At 62.0% G+C, this 17,924-nt stretch overlaps 1 protein-coding gene across 4 annotated transcripts; it reads right to left on the reverse strand.

The window, feature by feature from the left end:
• Positions 1–498: 498 nt before the first annotated feature.
• TNFAIP2 (TNF alpha induced protein 2) lies at positions 499–14,012 on the reverse strand. Of its 4 annotated transcripts, none has more exons than XM_033850572.2 (14): positions 13,802–13,928; positions 13,001–13,125; positions 12,363–12,397; positions 10,844–11,201; positions 9,903–10,536; positions 7,525–7,639; positions 7,253–7,375; positions 6,989–7,089; positions 6,273–6,371; positions 5,589–5,712; positions 4,638–4,796; positions 4,279–4,434; positions 3,969–4,090; positions 499–2,355 (listed from the first exon to the last, which is right to left on the reverse strand). In XM_033850572.2, the coding sequence occupies exons 2-14, from the start codon at positions 13,026–13,028 to the stop codon at positions 2,214–2,216; spliced, it is 2,196 nt and encodes a 731-aa protein (XP_033706463.1). In that variant the 5' UTR covers positions 13,029–13,125; positions 13,802–13,928; the 3' UTR covers positions 499–2,213. The 4 variants fall into 4 exon arrangements, with proteins under 4 accessions (XP_033706463.1, XP_033706465.1, XP_033706468.1 ...); XM_033850574.2 differs by having other exon boundaries at positions 4,638–4,760; positions 13,802–13,926; XM_033850577.2 differs by lacking the exons at positions 12,363–12,397; positions 13,001–13,125; positions 13,802–13,928 and adding an exon at positions 13,945–14,012.
• Between the last annotated feature and the right edge of the window lie 3,912 nt (positions 14,013–17,924).

A 17,924-nucleotide genomic window follows, 5' to 3' on the forward strand; every position in this document is an offset into this window, starting at 1 on the left:
TTGGGCGGCCCCCTCAGCTCTGTGGAATGTGTTCACCCAGGTTCCCCTTTCCCTCCCAGGGACTCTGCCCTTCCCCCAATCCTGGGCCAGGATGGGGATGTAGAGGACAGTTGGGGTCAGCTCTGTTCACAGCTGTAGCCTTCAAGGTCAATTCCAGAAATATGAGAGTCAGTTCCCACTGGCCCTATGTGTGGAGCTGAAAGGACTGTCTGGAGGCCCCGCCTCCCCTTCCTCAGTAAAGGACAGTGGGGGGGATGGTTAGGGTCATGACCACCCTTTATAGGTGAGGAAACTGAAGGGCGAAGTGATGGGCCTTGCCCCACAGCAGACCCTCCCAAAACTCATGCTCACAGGTAAGAAGCGGGTAGGAGACGCTGGGGGGCCGGACTCATTGGGGATTTGACACAGAAACTGGGGGCACAGGGTCTGCCAGACCCCAAGAGGCTGAGAAAGCCACTGATGGCCCATCCTTGCTCCCAAAATAAATCACTCCACAGCCACTTTTGAAATCAGCTTTATAGCAAGCTATAAAAACTAAGATCATGTTATAGAAAAACACATACAAAAGCAGTACTATCAAAAATAATAATAATAACATCAAACATGCAAACTCCTACAAATGTACAAAGGCCTTTGTGCACCACTTACACGGGCCAGTTTCTGGCCACAGTACCTGGAAAGAGGGAGCACAAACCCGAGAGCTGGCTGCAAACCCCGTCACGGCGTGCCCAGCGGCGCAGGTGAGGTGGAGTTGTGCCTACGTCTGACTGCCGAGAGCCTCTGGGGTAAGCAGAGGCCGAGGAGGGTAACTGAACCCATGTTTTCCTGGGATAGGACAAGGCACCCCACAGGGCAGGGGATGGGTGGAGGCTGAGGTGGGCAAAATAATACCCCCCTCCAAAGACGCCCACGTCCACATCCCTGGAACTGCGACTACGTCAGGTTCCAAGGCAAAGAGGAGTTAAGGGGTCAGGTGGAATTAAGGTTGCTCATCAGCTGAACTTGACATCGGAAGAGGATCCTGGATTGTCTGGGTAGGTCAAAGGTCATTGTCTGGGGGGTCAAAGGTCATCACTGGGGTCCTTAAGGAAGGAAGATGGAGGCAGGAGAGGGGTGCTGAGATGTGAAAAAGAGATCGACCGGCCGTTGCTGGCTTTGGAGATAGAAGGGGGCCACTAGCCAAGAAACAGGGGAGGCCGGCCTCTAAAAACTGGAAAAGGCAAGGAAATGGCCCTCCGGAGCATCCAGACAGAACCAGGCCGGCTGACACCTTGGCTTTAGCCCACTAGGCCCACGTCAGACTTCTGACCTCCACAACCGAAAGAGCATTCTCGTCTTAAACTACTAAGCTTGTGGAAGTTTGCTGAAGTGGCAATAGGAAACGAATCCAGAGGCCGAGGAGTCAGAGGTCAAGCTTGCCCTGCCCAGACCTCAGCCTGACTTCCGGGGAGGACCTGCGGAGGCACCCCTGGGCCTGTCTCCGTGTGGGGGAAGGCGGAGGCCGAGAAAACCCAGGAGGTCCTTGCCCCTCCCGGACCCATCCTCAGGGGAAGCCCGTGGGGAAGCAGAGAAGGGGCAGGGGCTGAGCTGCAGGGGCCCTGATGCCAGCTCTGCCCCCAGCGTGCCATGGGACCCCACAGGCCCCTTTCCAGGTCCCAGATGAGAGCTCATCTTTCCCTTTTTTCCCTCCAGTCTGCCCTCCATTCCACGCCCCGGCTGAGCCCAGCTCAGCACAGCCCTGGACCAGAGGAGGCAGGAGGGGTGAGGCTCAGGCCGCCGCCCAGGAGCTGGGGAGGCGCCAAGACCCAGGCTGAGGAGGGCAATCCGGAGGCAGCCTGTGGAAGGACGCCACAGACAGGCGGTGACCCTGGAGCTCCGTCCCCTGGCCACTCCCCCTCCTGGCCCCTCCTTCAGAGCGTGCAAGATCCCCTGTCATCTACAGGGAGCTTCTCATGTGTGGCCTCCTTGGGTCCCCATAGCTCCCCCCCGCCCCGCCCCGCCACGGGAGGGGTGAACAAGCCAGGGCCTGTCCAGTTCCCGCGGCCCAGGGACCTGCGCCTAGGCCAGGGCTGGTCAGAAGCAGCAGCAGAAGGCAGGACGTCCGTGAGAGGCCGTGTGGGGCTGTGAAGCCGGTGCTGGTCTGAACGGCCCCCGAACGGGGCGGCATCCGCTGCTCGCCGTGAGCTCACGAGCAGGTCAGGCCGCGGAAGCAGCTAACCAACCTTTACAAGTGAAAACAGGGACTTGGAGGGCTCGCGCGCCCCCGTGTGGATGTCCAGGATGCTCCGGATGCCCCTGGATTCACTGTTGGTCAGGTTCCCCTTGATGGCCAGGATGGCACTCAGGTGGCCTTTGCTGGCAAAGAGAGTATGCTGTCAGTCCAGCCCGCTCGCCAACACCCCTGCTCACACCCCCTCCCAGCTCCCCAAACTCCGGGCGGAGCCACAGGGCACTGCAGCCAAGCCCCTGCCCACGAGCAGCACCCCCCACACCCGCTCCTTTGCCCGCTGAGCTCCAGCGGCGCTGGCCACCGTGCGTCTCCAGAGTGCGCCAAGCTCCTGCCCACCTGGGGCCTTTGCACTGGCTGTCCATCCTGGAGTGCTCTTCCTCATGCTCTTGAGATAACCCGCTTCGTCTCACCCTTTAGCTCTCAGCTAAAATGTCACCTCCCCTGAGAGGCTTTCCCATCTCTAAAGTCAGCACCTCCTGTCGTTCACAACCTTGGTTAAACAATCTTTAACACTCGCAATTGAACTCCTTTGCCTGATCGCCTCATCGTTGCTAACCTTAAACAGACTGTAAGTAACATGAGGGAGAACGAAGACCTTGTCCGTCTTGTACTTCATTGCATCCTGGTGCCAAAAACAGAGCCTAAGGAGACCAGTACCTAGTAGGAGACCACTCCGTAACTGTTGGTAGAATGGGTGGATGGGTGGATGGATGGATGGATAGATCAGTGGATGAATGGATAGGTGGATAGATGGATAGGTGGATAGATGGATAGGTGGATGGGTGGAAGGGTGGATGGGTGGATGGATGGATGGATAGATCAGTGGATGAATGGATAGGTGGATAGGTGGATAGATGGATAGGTGGATGGGTGGAAGGGTGGATGGGTGGAAGGGTGGATGAATAGGTGGGTGGATGGGTGGATGGGTCAACGGATGGACAGATGAGTCGATGGGTGGGTCATCAGATGGATGGATAGAAGATGGGGGAGCAGGTGGGTAACTAGGTGCTTGTATGAGTGGGGAGATGGACGGGTGAGTGTGTAAGTGAGGGGATGGGTAGGTGAGTAGGTGGAGTGGGTCAGCCAGTGGCTGGACTAGGCTACGCCGGGACAGTCCAACTCATATCCCATAACTGGAACAGTCCGACAGCATTAGAGGACTCAGCCCACAGAATCAATTTCCCTGACTCACCAGATCCTCAGGCAGCCAGGGGCTAAGCCTCCACTCCGGAACAGGGGTACTAGGACCCAGGGCACAGGTCGCGCCCCTGAGGGCCCCTAGGCTGAGTGGTGGACCCCAGCTTCACTACTGACTTGCCATGGCCTCCAGCAGGTCCCTGGTCTCTCTGATCTCCGTTTCCCCTCTGAGGGGCAGTATCATAAAGGCTAAGAATCTGGGCTGTGGAGCCAGACCCCCTGGCTTTGTCGTCTTAGCTCTACCACTGACTAGCTGTGTTACCCTGGACACATTCCTTAAGCTCCCCAGGTCTCATCTGTAAATGGGGATGAAGAGTGTCAGCTTCACAGGGTGGCAGTAAGGACTGAGTGAACAGCCACTGTAAAGATCTGGGCATGGTGGCCGGTACACAGCACTCAGCAAAGGGACTGCATCACGGTGGCCGGTACCTGAGCTCTACCCACCCTGGAGGGACTCATTCTGGCTCCACCAGGCCCTGACCACAGCCGGGTACATCAAGGCCATGCTACCTGCCCAGGTCCTCTGGTGCCTTGCTCTCACCTGAAGTCAGGGTACCAGGCGGCACACGTGGCCACCTCGATCTTGATGGCGCTGGGGTCTTGCAGGCGAATAATCTCTGCGAGCATGGGGAGGGCACGATGCAGCCAGGTTGCCGGGGAGCCCTGCAGGCACAGGCCTGGTTGGAGGGAGGCTGTCCCTGCCCCGGAGGCCACCCAGGGGCCCAGAGAGGCTCAGGTCCGACCTGATTGGGTTTGGAGAGGCCCAGAGGGGCTGTCCTGGCCTGTGAAGAGCTTGGAGCGGGAGGGCAGCCTATGGGAGTGGGAGCTGGGAGGGGCGGGTGGGGGCTTACGTTCTGAGTGCAGAAGCGCTGGATGAGCTCAGCGTTGGCCAGGATGTGCCCCGCCAGCTGCTGCTGCTGCTCTGCCGTCTTGAGGACCAGGCGCCGCTTGCTGAGGCGGACGATGTACTCTTTCACCAGGTGCAGGTGTACAACCTCCATGAGCTCCTGGGTGGGCGAGTGGGCAGGGCCATGTGAGCCAACACACAGGAAACTCACCACCTCCCTCGAGGCTTCGAAGCCAGGGTCCAGGGAGGGGCGGATGCCAGAGCACAGGAGCGCGTCCGTGTGTGCGCGCGCGCGTGCGCGTGTGTGCGCGCATGTCCAGACCCCCCCCTCCGGCTCCTGCCACCAGCTCAGCACCCCCTTACCTCCCGGAAACAGTCCTGCAGTTCAGAGAACTCGGGCAGCCTCTCGCCCACCACGGAGATAATTTCCTCCAGGGTCTGCGCGGGGGCCGCCCAGCGGGTCTGTGTGAACCTCTTGAACAGCGGCTGTGAAAGGAGAGAAGCAGGATGTCTGGCCACGCCCTGCAGAGGAAGGGCCAGCTGCAGAAACATGCACACACAGACACACACAGACACACGGGGCCCAGGACAGGGGCCGGGGACGTTAAGGACTCCCAAGGAAGCCAGGGAGCGCTCGGCCCCTGCTCACAGGCAGGGACTGGAGGCGTGGTCTGCACACCCTTCTCAGAGGCCGACCAGCTGCCATCTGCCTGCCCTGAGGCCTTTTCCACTGGCCACCCTCCTTAAATAAACAAATTCCTACATAAATAAAGCCTTGTGCTTGGCTGGGCCTGTGAGGAGCCAGCCAAGTCATCCAGGGTCACCGCCTGGTCACCCACAGCTGCTGGGCACTGAGGCCAGGGCGGGTTCCCATGGAGGGCAGGCAGGGAGTCCCTCCTCCTCGTTTCCTGGGACCCCTGCCTCATCCTCTGCTAAAGGCACTAAAGGGTTTCTGTGGATTTCTTGGCCCACAGCAGACGTGGTGACGGCTGCCAAAGGCTCTGAGCATCACAGCTGGGAGTTAGGCACGGGGACAGGGCCTGGGCAGGAGGGTCTGGGGCGTCTAAGCGGGGGACGGGCATTGAAGCTTCCTGTCTGTACCCGAGGGCCCTGGGCGGCCCTCTGAGGCCAAGCCCCGGGGCTGAAGCGTTGGATGTGAGGTCAAGGGCCCGCCACGGCCCCCTCACCTGGTCTCACACCACGCCTTCCACGTGCCAGCTCTTCGCTTCTGCCACCCTCCCTGCCCAGCCCCCTCCCAGGCCCTCCCCCAGCACCGGACTCAGCATGTGACACACGGCAGGAGGTTCCAGCTACCTTCAGGGCCCCAAACAGGCTCTGGAGCAGGGTATCAACGCCATGACTCTTGAGCTCATCCAGGGGGCTCAGCAGGTGGCTCGGGATGTCCTGTGGTGTCTGCCACTTCTGGTCCACGAACATCCTGGAAGGACAGGGGAGGCAGGGAGATCACACCAGTCCTGCCCAGAGAGCCAGTGAGCCTGAGACTAATCTTCCTAAACCATTCCTCTAGAACCCTCCCTGGCTCCCCACTCCCCATGGGAGCAAGGCCACATCATCCCACCCATGCTGCCGAAGCAGGGCCCAGCCTTCCCACTGCCAGCACACACGTAACACCACATCCTCTTCTAACTGAGGGCCTCTCCACAGCACCTCACTTTGCTCATCTGCTTAATGGACGTGATCACTGTACCTACCTAACAGGGTTGTCATAAGGGTAAAATAAAATAAAGTAAATCAGTTGCGCGAGTGCTTGACCCCCAGCACTAGATAAATGTTCACTGCTGCCGCCGCCACAGGCCCTGGCATTTCCTTACGGACCTGCTCGTTTTAATTCAACATCTCTGCTGAAGCTGTCCCTCCCCCCCATCCCGGGCACCTCCCAGCCGCCTCCCAGTTACCCTCTCTCTCTCTCTCTCTCTCTCTCACAGGCAGGCAGCCCCAGTGATGCCGGCTCCCACAAACCCCACCCAGTGCCCTCACCGGAAGGAGAGGCAGTTGTTGATGTTGGCGATGACATTGGCCCTGTAATTTCTCAGCTGTTTGCTCCTCTCCAGAAATTCATCAAAGGCACGCTGGTAGCTGGTGAAACCCGAAAGGGAACATGCGGGACCAGCACAAACACCGGGACAGGAGCAGCCTCCCTGGGTTTACATGTGGGCTCCCTGCAGCACAGGGAGGGGCCCCTAGCCCCGAAGCATCCTGTAACTGGCTTCACGTGCTCAGGCCAGTGAGGCCAGGGCCCCTGCAGAGCTCCTGAAGAGGGTGTCCACCCCGCTCTGCTGCCTCCCTCCTTCCCCCAGGCCCCCTCTAGAGCTGGAAGACTGGAGGCCTGGGCCATGCAGGGGTCCTCAGAGGAGGCGGAGGGAGCTAGCCAAGAGAACCGTGAGGGTGCAGACTGGAGCGTGCCCGGATGGGGAGGCCAGTGTCTCAGTCCCTCACTGGGCATCTTCTTTGCAGCTGGGGGCTGCTCTGCTGGGAGCTTTGCCGAGAGCAGGTGGTCAGATTACCTGAGGCTCTCAGCACCCAGGTGGGTGGTACAGGGGGATGAGGACGCCTGCTCAGAATGACAGACCCCCGAGGAGCAGGGAGGGGCACTGATCTAGCTTGGATCCCCACCTGGGGCACGAGGGCGGGGCGGGGCGCTGAGAGGGGTGGCCGCAGGGACCCTTCCTGCGCGCGCACAGGCCGTCACCCACCTGTTGAGGAACGCAGCCAGCTCCACCAGCAGCAAGTGCTTCATCTGCGCGCCCAGGTCAAGGGTGATGCTCTCGGCCTTGGCCTGGCCCTGGGAGATGATCTGCAGGGGTGAGGTGAACTGAGCAGGGGCCCACCCGGTCTAGGGCTGGGGCTGGGGCGGGTGCGGGGGTCGGTAAGACATGGAAAAGAGGGACTGTGCTCAGGGGCGAGCGTGTGTTTGCACGCAAGGATGTGCGCTCGTGCACGAGGGGCAGCCGTGCTACCTGGATGATGTCAATGGCCAGCTCACTGTGGCAGCGGCCGTCCAGCCTCTGCGGAGCCACATCCTGGGTCCAGCGCTGTGACTCCAGCTCCAGGGCACGGGCCGTCAGCTCCTTCACGCTGGCCTTGGGGGAGGGGGGGCTGGTCAGGGGAGCGCGAAGCCCACGTGGACGTGCCTGTCAGGCTCCCTGCCACGTCCTGTCTGCCCCGGCCGCCCCTCCGCTTCCTTCCCGCCCCTCCTTTGCCCCGGCCCTGGCGCTGGCGCTGGACTCACCACCTGATTGGAGAGGAACGTGGCCTCCAGCAGCCGGATCTGCTCGGGGGACAGGAGGCTCCCAAGCCCGACTCCTTGCAGCTCGCCTGCCAGCTTGGGGCTGTTGATGACGTCACTGTGGGCAGAGGGGGCTGGCATGAGGAAAGCTCACGCCACCCGTCCAGCAAGAGCCCTCCTCCTCGGCCTCAGCCTCTGGCAGGCCCAGAGCTCAGCTCTCCTGGCCTCAGCCTCTGGCAGGCCCAGAGCTCAGCTCTCCTGGCCTCAGCCTCTGGCAGGCCCAGAGCTCAGCTCTCCTCGGCCGCAGCCTCTGGCAGGCCCAGAGCTCAGCTGCCTGCCTCCACCGAACCCCATCCCTGCTTCCCCACCTCATGCGGTGGGCCCTGCACCTGCTCAGCCTGATCCAGGCCTCCAACCCTGGAACCGTCGTGCCTCCTTTACTCTCTCACCCCCATCTGCTTCTGCTCCGAAATACCGCCCCGAAACTGATGAGCCGCAAGCTACCCGGCTAGAGGCACCCCCCTGCCCAGCCACCGCCCTCTCGCCTGGCTCACTGCAGGACCCCCCTCCCTGGCTCCCCGCTTCTGCCCTCACCTCCAACAATCCCTCCTCCACCCAACAGGCAGTACCACCTCTCAGGTCTGATCTCCCGGCTCTAAGGGCTCCCCGCTCTCACACAGACAGGATACAACTCCTTACCCTCTGCCTCCTTCTCACCCATCCCCCACCACACTCCAGCCCTGCTGGCCTTGGGCACCCACTAGCCCTGTGCCCTCTTCCCCCCGCCCCCCGAGCCGGGTCTGCTGCCCCCAGAGGTGGGCCAGTCCAAGCAGGAAGGGCTGTTCCCGCACCACCCTGAACTGCTCTGAGGAGGCAGATCCACCCATCCCTGTGGACCTCTGTTGGGTCCCAGAGCCCCCTGGGGACTGCCCAGCCCTGGGACTTCCTCAGGGACCTTGGTCCGCCTGGAGGCTCAAGAATGGCCCTCTCTGCCCCTCCCCCAGCCTGGATGCGCTGTGCCCCTTTGCTCCCCGCACTTCTGGCCACACAGGCCTCCACGGAGCCCCCCTGGACTCCCCCCCTCGGGGCTCCATGCCCGGCTGGCCTCAGTTTCCTGCTGCAGTGACCCCAGTGGGTCCCAGGCTAAAAGCCCCTGGGGTCACTGGGACAGGAAGGCTGAGGGTGAGAAGTGTGAGTGCCTGGCACTTCCTGGTGAGTCAGGACAAGCAAGAAGGAACAGGTTCAGAGCCGCCCTGACTCTCCCGCACCCCCTGCCCTGTGCCAATTTCCCTATGCCCTGCCGACTCCTCACCCACCACTCCCCAACCGGCCCTTCCTCCGGCCCCCGCGAGGCTGACCCACCAGTACCAACCGAGACCACTGGCCACCCAGATGTGTCCCCGAGATGCTTGGACATTGTTCACACGGGCTACACCTCCAGGCTTCCTGTGGGCTTTACACTGGGTGCCGGGGCCAGTCCCTACAGGAGCCCCTGGCCTCTCGTGCCTTGGTCATCTCCATGCTGCAGTATAAGTCTCTCCCCACCCAGCTTATGTGAACGACCAGAGGTCTGGGGAAATGAGGGGATGCCTGAGGCGGTACCCGGCTGGTAACCAGGTATCCTTCACCGGCAGAGCAAGCCTTCCAAACTGAGGGGCTCCAGGCCTCGGGGGCCAGAGCCCAGCTCTGTGCGGCCTCACTGGGTGACCCTGCACCATGGGGATCTTCCCAACAGGCCCAGCGGCCCCACCCTGCCCCTGCTCCCTGTCCTGCCTGGGAGTGCCCCCAGGGGCCTGCTGGATAATCCAAACACTGACAGCTCCACACAGCTCCCAGAATGCTTCACAGCTCAGCCTCAGGCCCTGGAAGATGACTCCCTTTGCCGGAACACCACCCTCCCTCTTACTGACCTGTCCTCCTCTTTCCTGCCCTGCCTGACTTCTATTAGACTGTGCGCTGCCCCAGAGCAGCAAACTCCTGTGGCAGGCAGAAGTCTGCGCCGTCTCTTCTGAGCTGGCTTCCTGGGCTGACCCAGGCGAGGTCAGGGCCCCCTCCTCCGGGCTCCCCTGCCACACCCCTTCCTGCTCTGGATGGGCGCTGCTTCATGCCCTCCCCAGACTGGGAACTCATGAGTGAATGATGAAGTCCCTGCCATTCTCTGTGCCTCAGTTTCCCCAACTGTGGAATGGGGCCGAGGCCCAAGAGACTAAGGACTCCAAGTGCAAAGCAGACCCAGCCCAGGCCCTGCCCCCTTGAGTCCAAGCCCATCTGTGCTTCTCCCACCTGGAACTCCCTGCACGCGGTGACAGCCCCTGCAGAGCGGCCTCCCTGCCCCTGGGGCCCCGCCCAGCACCGGGGCGCCCGGCTGCCCAGCCGCTTACTTGGGGTAGAGGTTCTGCACCCAGACCAGCAGCACGTAGGTGTCGCGTTCGCTCAGCTCGAACTGCGCCAAGTCCGCCAGCTGCGCCGCGAAGTGCTCGTGGTAGCTCTCGGCGTAGGCCGCCACCACGGCGAACTCGGCGGGGAACAGCGGCTTCAGCCGCTCCACCACGGCCTCCAGGTCCTCCTTCATGGTGCGGCCCATGTGCAGGAAGGCGCGCTCGGCCTCCGTGCGGCCCTCGGCAGCCGCGGCCGGCCGCTGGCCCAGGCGCTCCTCGGCCGCCTGCGCCACGCCGCGCCGCCACAGCTGCAGCCAGCGCCGGGGCCGCGTGGCCGCCAGTGCCGAGGGCCCGGGCCCCGCCGCCGCCGCCGCGCGGTCCTCGCGCTCCTGCTCGGCCAGCACGGCCAGCGCCTGGCGCAGCCGCTCGGGCGCCGCCTCCAGCGGCCGGCGCAGCAGGCCGAGCACCTGGTCGCGCAGCAGCACGTACAGCGCCTCCACCTTGCTCTGGCGCCGCAGCAGCTCCTCCTCGCTCACGCCGCCCGCCGCCATGGCCGCCTGCAGCTCCCGCTCCAGCGCCAGCAGCGGCCCCGCCGCCTCCAGCCGCCCGTGCTCCAGGTCGGCCTTGAGCTCCTCCACTGCGGCCAGGACCCGACGTTAGCGCGGCCCGGGGCCCCGAAACCCACCAGTCACCTCCCGTGGGCCGAGACCTCAAAAGGTGAGGTGAGGCGCCGGAAGGGGCGAGTCGACGTCCCAGACAGGACCGAGGACCTCTCCGCTCGCTCCCTGCCCCTGAGATCAGGGCGCGCAGGGGAAGCTGGCAAGGGAGACACCTCCGCGCCCACCTTCCCTGCCCTCTCTGTCCTGGGTGAGTGGGGCGTCCACTCCAGTGAGCCCCGATCCTGCCCAGACCCTGCCTGGCTGGGACCTGGGGCCCCTGCCTACCTGTGGGCAGCCGGCCAGCCGGCCCGGGCTGGGACTCAGAGTCGCCCTCTGTCTCTGCTGAGCTGGGCTGACTCTTCTTCTTCCTCCCTTTGGTGAAGACGCTGAACATGTTGGCCAGGCCTTTCGACTTCTTCTTCTTCTTCGCAGCCTCTCCTTCATCCCTATCTGGGGCTTCGTCGGCCTCCAGGGGTGGCACCAGGTCCTCGGAGGAGGCCTCGGACATGGAGGCTTCTGACTCTGCCTCCGAGGTGAAGGGCAACTTCTGGGGGCTTCGGGGCAAGTCAAGGGCCCCTGGCGCAGGCTGCTGGCCCGTAAAGCCTTGTAAGGTCATCGTCTTCAGCATGACGCCGGCTCGGGCCTGCGGGTTGGCAAGGCGAGGGAATGAAAGGCTCAGCGGTCACCAGGGGATGGGCCTGGCTCCCGGCTCCCCGGCCCAGGTACACAGCCAGGTTGATGCATTTTCACCCGTATGACCACCAGGCTCTGGCATTCTCCTGGCCCAGATGGGCACCAACAACTCAACTCTCTCCCCGGACACCAGTTCCTCAGGACCCACCGGCCCTCCGAGAACTGCCGAGGCAGGGAGGAAGCTGGGCTTGGGAGGCATATTCCAGACAGAAGGCAAATCCTTCCTTGACAGCCCACCCTCTGGGCAGGGAGAAGGGACTGCAGTGCATGAGAACCACCCGGATTCCATGAGACCCCAGGGGAGCAGGCAGACCACGGGCCGCCGTCCCACGGCGCCGAGCGAGAACCGAGGTCCAGAAAGGTCACAGAGCACCAGCGGCGGACCGAGGCGGGAATCCAGCCCCAGCCCCGTCCTCCATTTTGCCGGTTCTTGTCTTGACTCGTACAGCTTTGGGGTCACAGAGGAGCGCTCTGAGCAGAAGCACAGCTGCTCCGGCTGGGACCACAAGGTAGGCAGGGCCTGACCCCTATATGACCTTGGGGCTCAAGTCTACAGAAACCACAGTGCCCTCTCAAGCTTCAGGGGGTCTTTCCCACGTCCGTAGGGACAAGGGGCCCAGTGAGGCACAGGGCTGTCTGAGGTCACACGGCAACTGGCAACTGGGACTGGAAACCCAAGCTTCCCGGCTCCACAAATGGGGTGACATCATCGTCACAAAAGCTTCCATTTTCTGGGCGCTTCCTGAGTGCCCATCCCATCACTTCCGCACTCCCTTCCAGGAGGCGTGTTATTTTCCTCATCTCACACAGCTAGCTCAGAGGGGCTTAAAATGCCCCCATGGTCAACAGCCTGGGCTTGGAACTCGGATCACCTGGCTCCGGGCACCCCTGCCTCGTGGCCCCCAGCACCTCGCCAGCCACATTCAGAGGGGCAGCACCCTCCCCAGCACCTTGACCATTGTGAAAGCCAGGCCAGGACCGGTGGAGGGGAACATGGCTGACCCCAAAGGAGGGAGCGGGGCAGGGCTGGGCCTCCCTGGTAACGGGGGTGATGCATAACCACAGTGCCTGCCCCACCACCCGAGAGTAAACACACCAAGTCATGACTCACACAAACAGTGACTTCAGTTCGCCCCTGCAACGGCCCTGCAAGGCAGATGGGGTGATCCAATCATCCAGAGAGAGAAATTGAGGCGGCAGGAGGCGGGGTGGGATTAGGCCTGTCAGACTTTCTACAACCCCTACTGCCTCCCCATCGGCCCAGCCTCCTCTCGCATCCGCCCGAGGACTCGTCCCAAACCCCCGGGCTTGACCAGAGCCACTCAGTGGCCAGGAAGCCGGGCTTTCTCACACTCCCACTGGTTTCAGCAGGTGCCTGGGCAGAGTCCTACCCTGGGCAGAGTCCTACCCTGCTGGATCTCCGTTGCGTTCCCTGTGCCATGTGGCCTGAGAGTTCCACTCCAGAACCAAGCAGGGGGTACTCTGGGCATTTCTGCCCTGCAGAGCCCTTGCCCCAGCTTCCCTCCTAATCCATCCCATTTTCATGCCAGGCACCCACAGGAGCTGGTCTGGCCGGCTGGCTGGGGCTGCTCAGTGCCACCCTGGGCCCCCAGGCCCCACCTCTGCCCCCCGCTGGGGTGAGGGTGAGGGCCATCTGACCCGCTGTGCTCCCACCGGCCTCACTTCTGTCCTCACTGCCCCCCACCTCCTCCGTCCCCACACGTGCTAGGCTTTACCCAGCCTCCAGACCTGGCTCCTGCAGGTCCCCGCATGGCATCGCTGCCTCCTCGCCTCTGTGGCACAAACTCTCCTCACCCTTCAGGGTCCTGCAGCAGCCCCCTTGGCCCACGTCCCAGGCCTGGACTCTGAGGCAGCTGGTGCAATAGAAAGAGAACAACTGTGGGCTTAGCTGTACCACCCACTAGGGTGTGGACCAGACTTCACCCTTCCTTCATAGGCCTTAGTCTCCCCATCTGGGAAATGGGGATGAGGACCCCACCTCACAGTACTGCTGAAAGGATGTGAGGAAACCACTCAGACACATGCTGGCACCTAGCCAGGCCTCAGTAAGGGTCTGCGTCATGTGTCCCAGTGTCTGTCAGGCTAATCCTGGCGCCCGGATACAGCAGAAGAGGGCAGGAGAGGGATCCTTTAAGGCCAGGCTCGCGGCTGGGCACACTGAGACAGGAAGGGGAGTGCTCCGAGTCATACCCTGTGGCCACAGCCTGTGGCCCAACAGTGGCACCCCTCGGGTCCTCCCACCTCCCCCGGCTTCTCCTCAGGCACACACACCCTCACCCTCCTTTCCGGGTCAGGGCTGAGGTCCACCCAAGCCTCCCTGGCCCCTGTGCCTAGCTCCTCCGTGCTTATAGGTCCCGCTTCCTACCGCAAAAGGAAGGGACACCCGGCGCCTTTCCCCACAGCCCCTCCCTGATGCTTTTTGCGGGACGCAGTCCTCCGCTGGGAGCATCTAAGCCGGACCCTCTGCACCCTGACGCAGCAGCTCAGCCCGGGGGCCTCAGTTTCCCTAGAAGAGGGGCTGCCAGAGACCTGGGCTCCGTCCTGCCCCATTGGTCCCCTCCGTCGCGCCGGCCGCTCCCTCGTGGGATGGGGCCGGAGACTCGGGGTCGGGGCGGCCGGGCAGCCGCGCGGAGAGGTTGGGGACGGACGCACGGCGGGCGGAGGTCACTTACTGTGTCCGGGCCGGGCCGCCGCTGTCTGGGCTGAGCCGGGCGCCGCCTGAAATAGACGCAGACTCCGCCCCCGCTGGGCCCGCTCGCCCCGCCCGCCGCCTCCGCGGAAAACCCGCGGGCGAAGGCCAAAGCACAGCGTGGCGGGGGCTGCCTGTGTCCCCGTGTCCGGTGCGCGCGCCCCCCCAGGCGGTGCGGGGCCTGCTTAGCAGGGGAGCGGGGGACGGGGTCACGACCTCCCACCAGCCCGGACGGGATGACTGGGCTGGCCAAGCGTCGCCAGACTGTGTCGGGCGCGGGACCGGCACCCAAGGCGGACGGAGTGGGTCTGGCGCTGACCCGTTGTCCGACGACGGCTTCCGATTGGCTGGCTGGGAGGGGCCCCCGCGCTCAGGACCACTTTCGCGCGTCACAGATCCAGCACCCACCCCAGCTCAGCCCAACTGTGGGGAGTCCCCTTTCCCCCGCGGGGTGCTGGGGACAGTCCCACCTGACTCCCTCGGAGGTTGGCCGCGCGGAGAATCACTCCCTCTGGAGAGAGTGTTCCCACTCTGGGTATCACTGTGGCCGCAGAGAGCCATGGGAGGGGGCCTTCATGGAGGAGCCTCCCTAAGGGATCGGGGGTTGGTCAGCCATGGACAAAGCACCTGTGCTGGTGCCTTGCATACGCTGTCACTATCGAGTCTTGCTTAAAACGGAGAAATGGCTCACAGAAGTGAGTGACTTGGCTTCCCTGGTGGCGCAGTGGTTGAGAATCCGCCTGCCGATGCAGGGGACGCGGGTTTATGCCCCGGTCCGGGAAGATCCCACATGCCGCGGAGCGGCTGGGCCCGTGAGCCATGGCCGCTGAGCCTGCGCGTCCGAAGCCTGTGCTCCGCGACGGGAGCGGCCACAACAGTGAGAGGCCCGCGTGCCCGGGGTGGGGGGGGCCGAGGGGGGGGAAGTGAGTGACTTGCTCGAGGGCACACAGGCAATAAATGGTGGTCGGTGGTCGGAACCCACACGCAGGCCTGTAGGACTCCCACTGAAACACTCTCCCTTTCTGGGACCGGCGCTGGGCCAGGACAGGCTCCTAAAGGCACCAGATGGGGACCCCGACAGCTCAGGCTTGAGTCTCACTCAGCCCAGCTTTGTCCGCACTCAGCGTGGCCTTGAGCAGGTCACATCCCTTTCTGGGCCTCCGTTTCCCTATCTAAGCCCTGTTTTTCTGTCAAAGGGCCAGAGGGGTGCTGGTGAAGAGTACCCCTTCCCCGTTTCACATCTTAGGAATTCCTGCCCTCTGGAAAGGACCCTGTGGCTCAGGAATTTCCCGCCTGGGCACCAGCTTCCTTTTTGCTTCTTAATAGAGCCTCTGCTCCTCCCTCCCTTTTGTTTGCCACCCCTCCCCCTCCCCACTGGTTCCCTGCTCCCCCTGGGAACTGGGCACAGATCTCTGCAGCCTGGGAGGCCTGGCCAAGTGGGCAAGGCAGCGGGGAGATGGGGGTGCCCTTTGGAACTGAGAACTTCCTCTTCCTCCTTAGGAATGGTGGCGAAGGGCCACCATTGGGGCTTGGACATCGATCCTGTCCCTCGGGGCGAGGGGGGGTGGGAAGGGGAGGCTGCAGTAAGAAGGGCTCCACCCCTTCTCTCCCTGTAGCCGCAGGGGTGACATTTTTCAGATCTGAACCAACTGGTCACAGTGCCCCAGCAGCTGGAGGGTCATTCCAGCTGCTCCCAGTGCATAGATGGGGAGACTAAAGGCCAGAACCCCCCTCCCCCCAAGTTCATCCAGCCAGACAGGGTGACAAGGGCAAGAAGCAAGGGGTCCTGGCCCAGTGCCTCCGTGGCTGCCTGCTGTGGCCTCATTGCACAATCCCCATGCCTTCCCACCAGGCTTCTTCTTCTAACCCCACACAGATTGGGAAATTGCTGGAGAATCCAAAGTGCTCTGGGTAATGGGGGGAGGGGACAGTGTCAGGCTCAAAGACCCCACCACCCCCTCAGAGCTCCAGACCCTGGTCTTCAGGGACAGGAAGGATGCTTCACCGGGCAGATGCTGGGCAGCCACCCTCGTCCCCAGCTGCCATGACACCTGCGCCCCTCTCCATGGCCTCACTGAGCTCCAGGCTGCGGCTAGGGGGTGGGAAAAGCTGCCCACCCCTCCTGTGGCTGCACCAGGTACTTCTTTCCCTGAGTTCAGGCATGAGGGTCAAGCGTCACATATGTGAAGCCCCCAACTCAAGGGAAGTCCTCTGAAAATAGGGCTGCATAGAGGGCCAAGGGGTGTGACTGCCAGCGGGGCCCATAGGGCAGGAGCTATTCTAACCCCTCTTGACAGATGAGGAGACTGTCCCCAGGAGACCACACTTCCAGAAGGAGCCAAAGGCCAGCCAAGAATTCCACCCTCAGCAGGAAATGAGCATCAGATGCTTGTTGAGAGTGTCCCTGGCCAGCTGCTCTCCCATCCCCCACCTCCCCAGGCGATGGGTGGGGGGGCTGCAGGCCAGTTCCACCTGGCAGGGAGGGCAGCACGCAGGAGCGGACTGGCAGTAGACCCTTCAGGCCAGCCCGGAAGTCAAGTGTGCCAGCACCTGGCCAGGAGCTGTAGTCAGCTCCTTGCATGCAACTCAGGGCTTGGGAGGCCCAGGACACGTGCCTTCCCTCCGCTTGGAAATGACAGATGACTTTTTTTTTTAATTGTGGTAAAATACACATAACCAAATGTGCCATTTTGACCATTTTAAATATATAGGTCAGTGGCATGATGTCATACATTGTTATGCAACCGTCACCACCATCCACCTCCAGAATTTTTTCACTTTGCAAAACTGAAGCTCCGTACTCATTAAACACTAACTCCCCCTCGTCACCTTCCCACTAGCCTGGCACCCACCATTCTACTTTCCATCTCTATAAACTTGACTATTCTCAGTAGCTCATATCAGTGGAATCAAAAGGATGGTAACTGTCCTTTGGTAACCGGCTTATGTAACTTCACATAATGCCATCAAGGTTCATCCATGTTGTGGCATGTGTCAGAATGTCCTTCCTTCTTAAGCTTGAAGAATGTTTCATTGTTTATCTTTTCATCTGTCCATGGACGCTTGGGTTGCTGCCACCTGTTGGCTGTCGTGAGTAATGCTGCTCTGAGCACGGGTCGACAGCTGACATCTGTCGACAGGTGCCAAGCTCTGTTCTAAGTGCTTCGCATGCACTAACTGATTTCATCAATCGTATGAAATGGGTACTCCGTAATTATCCCCTTTTCACAGCTGAGGAAATCGAGGCACAGATAGTTCCAGTGGCGTGGTGGTCAGCGGTGGAGCTGGAAGCCACACAGTCAGTGTTGTGCTGTATTACTTATCCCCTAATGTTGATCAACTGAAATACAGCTTGATGCATTTAAGTCAGACACAAGGAAGGACTGACTGCTGGGCTGGGAAGCTTCGATGCAGAAATGGGAGCTTTTACTGCCCTCTACCCCTTTTTCATCTTTGGAAAAAAAAAAGATTTCCCAATCTCTTTCACGACCTTGTCCAGTCAATTAACTGAGTCTTCACCCTCACCCTGTGGGGCAGCAGGAGGGGCTGACCCAGTCCTGGCAGCCCAGCCAGAGAATAATGCAGGCGGTGTGTGTTTAATGTCCTCCCTCTACTCCCCCTCCCGAAGCTCCCTGGAAGAAGGGTGGGAGGCAGAGGGAGCCCGTTCTGGCACAGGGCTCAGCAGGTGCAAAAGCCGGCGGGGGGATGGGACTGGAGCCGGGGGCACCGGGAGGACCTGGCTGGCAGGGCGGTGCTGACTGCGGGTGGACTCCTCCTCACGGCCCTGCCAACTTCCCTCTGTGAGATGACTTGCACTTCCCACTTCCCCAGCCCTGGCTCTCACGGCGCTGCTTCTCCCTTCACTTCTCAGGCGGTCACCTGACCTGGGACCCTTCCTGGAGCCTCTTGTTTCCTGGGGATGTCCCACTCACTAAGAGCGCTGGGCAGAGCCATCGGATCCTC

Source organism: Tursiops truncatus, chromosome 2 (genome assembly GCF_011762595.2).
Source record: "Tursiops truncatus isolate mTurTru1 chromosome 2, mTurTru1.mat.Y, whole genome shotgun sequence".
NCBI lineage: Eukaryota > Metazoa > Chordata > Mammalia > Artiodactyla > Delphinidae > Tursiops > Tursiops truncatus.